The 3282-nt window shown below is 57.4% G+C and overlaps 1 protein-coding gene across 1 annotated transcript in view; it reads left to right on the top strand.

Annotated features, from left to right (window-relative positions):
- The window catches only part of LOC111149477 (interferon induced transmembrane protein 10), a 7187-nt gene extending 5273 nt beyond the window's left edge, over positions 1 to 1914 (top strand). Inside the window, exon 4 of the mRNA XM_022506570.1 lies at positions 1282 to 1914. Within this exon, the coding sequence (XP_022362278.1) occupies positions 1282 to 1431 (150 nt within the window). The 3' untranslated portion in view covers positions 1432 to 1914. The remainder of the gene's footprint in view (positions 1 to 1281) is intronic.
- Positions 1915 to 3282: the final 1368 nt, after the last annotated feature.

Below are 3282 nucleotides of genomic sequence, written 5' to 3'. Positions count from 1 at the left end.
TCGAATCATCCACCCAGCCACCCACCCGTCCGTCCGTCCATCCATCCACCCACAATCCCTTATATATCAATCCACCATCTTTTATTGTCTTCAACCCAACCATATAATCACCAAACCCTCCATTCATTTGTGTTTATATAAGTTCATTATGCTTCCTCCTCCCTTCCCTACTTCTCCCCATCTCATCCCACCATTTTACATATCAATGCACTTAACTATTAATCTAACCTCAACTTCTAAGTAACTTTCTCCATCTTACTTACCAGCTCTACCTGTCAGCCATCCATCCGTCCATCCTCTGACCTAACACATCAATACACCCACTCATCCTCCCCACCCTCTGCCATCCCTTCTGCTCCTCTAGCTGAGCCATGCGCATCCATCATCATGTACCTGTCTTCACACTCATCCTTGCTCACTTGCACTCTTTACCCCTTAAGTCATCTCCTCCATCCATGAAATCCATGCACTATTTTTTTTCTATTCCCCCTCCTTCTCATCCATCCACATACCCAGCTACACTTCTTTGGACTTTGTGGAAGAAAAAAGTGCCGAAGAAAAGGAAATCCTAAGATTTATCCTGGGTGAGGGTGGCCTCCTCTTCAGGAACGTCTCTTCCTAACCAGAGAATCTTGGAAGTGGGTCCAGCTCTGCCCACAGTCACTGTCTTCCCAGGACTTCCTGGGCTCCAGCTTACTCCCTGTATCTTAACATCCCTTCCTAGAGACTGTAGGGACTACCACTTATTCTGTCTGTGCGTAGCGCCTATTTTCAGGTAATCCCTATTAATTTTAGATTAGGGGCCTCGTTCAGAATAGAGCACACTTACATCCTCCATTGTCTGATCATAAAACTCTGAGACCAGCTTCCTTCTGTATCTTATGTGTTCACTTATGGATTCCAGCTTTATTGAGATACAGCTGATATGTGGCACTGCGTGAGTCCGATGATGTCTACGGCGTGGCGATACGACACGCGCACCTGCTGCATGATGACTGCAGCAAGGCGGCTCGTTAGCACGTCCATCACCACACGCAATTACTGTTTTTGAGGTCTGTAGGTTTTTGGTGGTAAGAACACTTCAGATGCACTCTCAGCAACACTCAGTCAAGTCATAGAGCATTGTTGACAATCCCATTATATTTTAAATAATTTCAGACCTACCGAAAAGTTGCAAAAAGAAATATAAGGAATTCCTGTGTGCCCTTTGCACAAAAGTCCCCGGTACTAGCCTTTTCCTTCTCTCTGGCCACTGGCCTCACCTCCTCCCTCTGGCCTCAGGTCCGGGACAAGAAGCTTCTCAACGACCTGAACGGAGCAGTGGAAGACGCCAAGACGGCCCGACTGTTCAACATCACCAGCTCCGCCCTGGCGGCATCCTGCATCATCCTTGTCCTCATCTTCCTGCGGTACCCACTCTCCGACTACTAGGGCCCCGCCGGGCCCCGCTGGCCGTGGAGACAAAGCACTGAGACATGTTCGTTGTCACGCCTGCCATGACACGGGATGCTGTGTGGTTGGGGCAGTTCAGGGCACGTGCCCTGGAGCCCCCCTAAAGCTGTGACCTGGGCATCGAGGCCGTCAGAATCTCTGCGCACTACGAGGGCGGGAGCTCGGGGCCAGCCCACACTCTCTGCCTCCTGACCCTCCGCCTCTGCCCGTGTCTGGGGTCTGTGTGGCTGCACCCTGGCTTCCACTGGCTGCCCTCCCTGGCCTTCTGTGCCCCCCCAAGACTCCTGGGGCCCCTCTGACTTGACACCTAGCAAGAAGGGCTTCTGTGGGAGCTTCCCAGTTTGGGGGGTGCTGCCAGCCTCTGGGGATTCACTCTGTCTTCCCTGACCCCACCCCTCCGAGCTGTGACCCCGCTCGAGCTCTGTGTCTGTGAACTGTCAATAAAGTACCTGTCTGGCCCCAGCCCAGCCTCTGTCCCACAGCCGAGAGGGCACGGGGGGTTGATGGCTTTGGGAACCCCACTCTGGCGCTGCCTGGTGGTCCAGGCCCCCAGGGCTGACTCTGCCGAGGAAGCTTTGCTCCGTGACCTGGCAGTCTTCTGCCCATGAGGCCAGCAGACTGAGCTGGGCGTTGGCAGAGGGAGCCCCAAAGATGAGCCCCCCGGAGGGTTAGGCAGCACGAACACAGCTGCCCATCTGGCCGTAAGTTAGAACAAAGAAAAGCAGTGCCTCCCCCCGGAGGGGATAGGCCCCCGTGGCACGGGGTCGGGCTGGTCCGGGGAACCAGGTGGTGCTCCAGGCAGCTCAGGTGCCGAGCGGGAAAGAGGGCGGTCTGCAGACCTGACCCCCTGCCTACGGGCGTGCTCAGCAGGGTGGGAATCAGGCGTGATTTGTGGGTTTTGAGGATGGTGCTTTGGGAGCATCAGGACCTCTTGGGGGGGACAAGGCAGGGTGCACGGCCCATGGCGTGTGGGCCAGGGCTGGGGGTGCTGGGAGAGGGTCTTTACTATGTCTCAGAGGCGAGGTTGAGGGATTCTGGGGACAGGCTAGGTGTGCAGGTGAGGCGGGCAGGGAGGAGATGGGGGGATCCCTGCAGGTCAGACTGTACATTAATATGGGGACCCCAGGAGGGCCCTGTGGGAGCAGAAAAGCCATCTGGGCTGAAGCCATGGGTTTGGAGGCTCTGCGGGGAGCCCCGGCGGCCTGAGTAGTGCCAGCCGGCGCGGAGCCCGAGGAACACCGCCACTTGCAGGACGGCTGGCAGGAAGACGGGCATCCCCGGGGAAAGCTGAGAGTGTGGGGCGCTGAGGATGGAAAGGCCAGAGGTGCCAGCTGGGTTGAGGGGCCTGTGTTGGGGGAGGAAGCAAGGAAGGGGCCGAGAGCTGTGCTTGGAGGGATGGGGACGTAGCAGTGAGTGTCCATGAAGGGAGAAGAGAGGCAGGGGGGTGCCAAGCCTGGGATGCCGAGCTCGGGGTTGCTGGTGACGGAGAGCCACTGGGAGCAGGCCTGGTGACCACGGCGGTCATGAGGTCCCGGGTGTCGAGTTCAGAGGGTGCAGATGGGGCCCTGTCTGGCGGCGTCCAGACAACAGGAGAGTCACCCCTTCCCCCAGGACAGCAGGCTGAGCCTCCGGTGAGGACGGGAGGGTGCCGGACAATCCCCAAAAGGCCGGGCTTCTGGGACTTGAGTCCTGGTGGGTCCACAGCTCCGAGCGCCGAGTCAGGCTGCACAGAGGCTGGTGTTTCTGTGAGGGCCAGTCCGGCAGGGGTCCCGGGTGCAGCAGATCCGGTCTGGAGACATGGTTCCCAGGTGAGAGGACCTGGGTGGTAGG

Source organism: Enhydra lutris, unplaced genomic scaffold (assembly GCF_002288905.1).
Source record: "Enhydra lutris kenyoni isolate GAN:26980312 unplaced genomic scaffold, ASM228890v2 scaffoldscaffold22, whole genome shotgun sequence".
Classification (NCBI taxonomy): Eukaryota; Metazoa; Chordata; class Mammalia; order Carnivora; family Mustelidae; genus Enhydra; species Enhydra lutris.
This window is presented reverse-complemented; position numbering and strand designations above follow the sequence as displayed.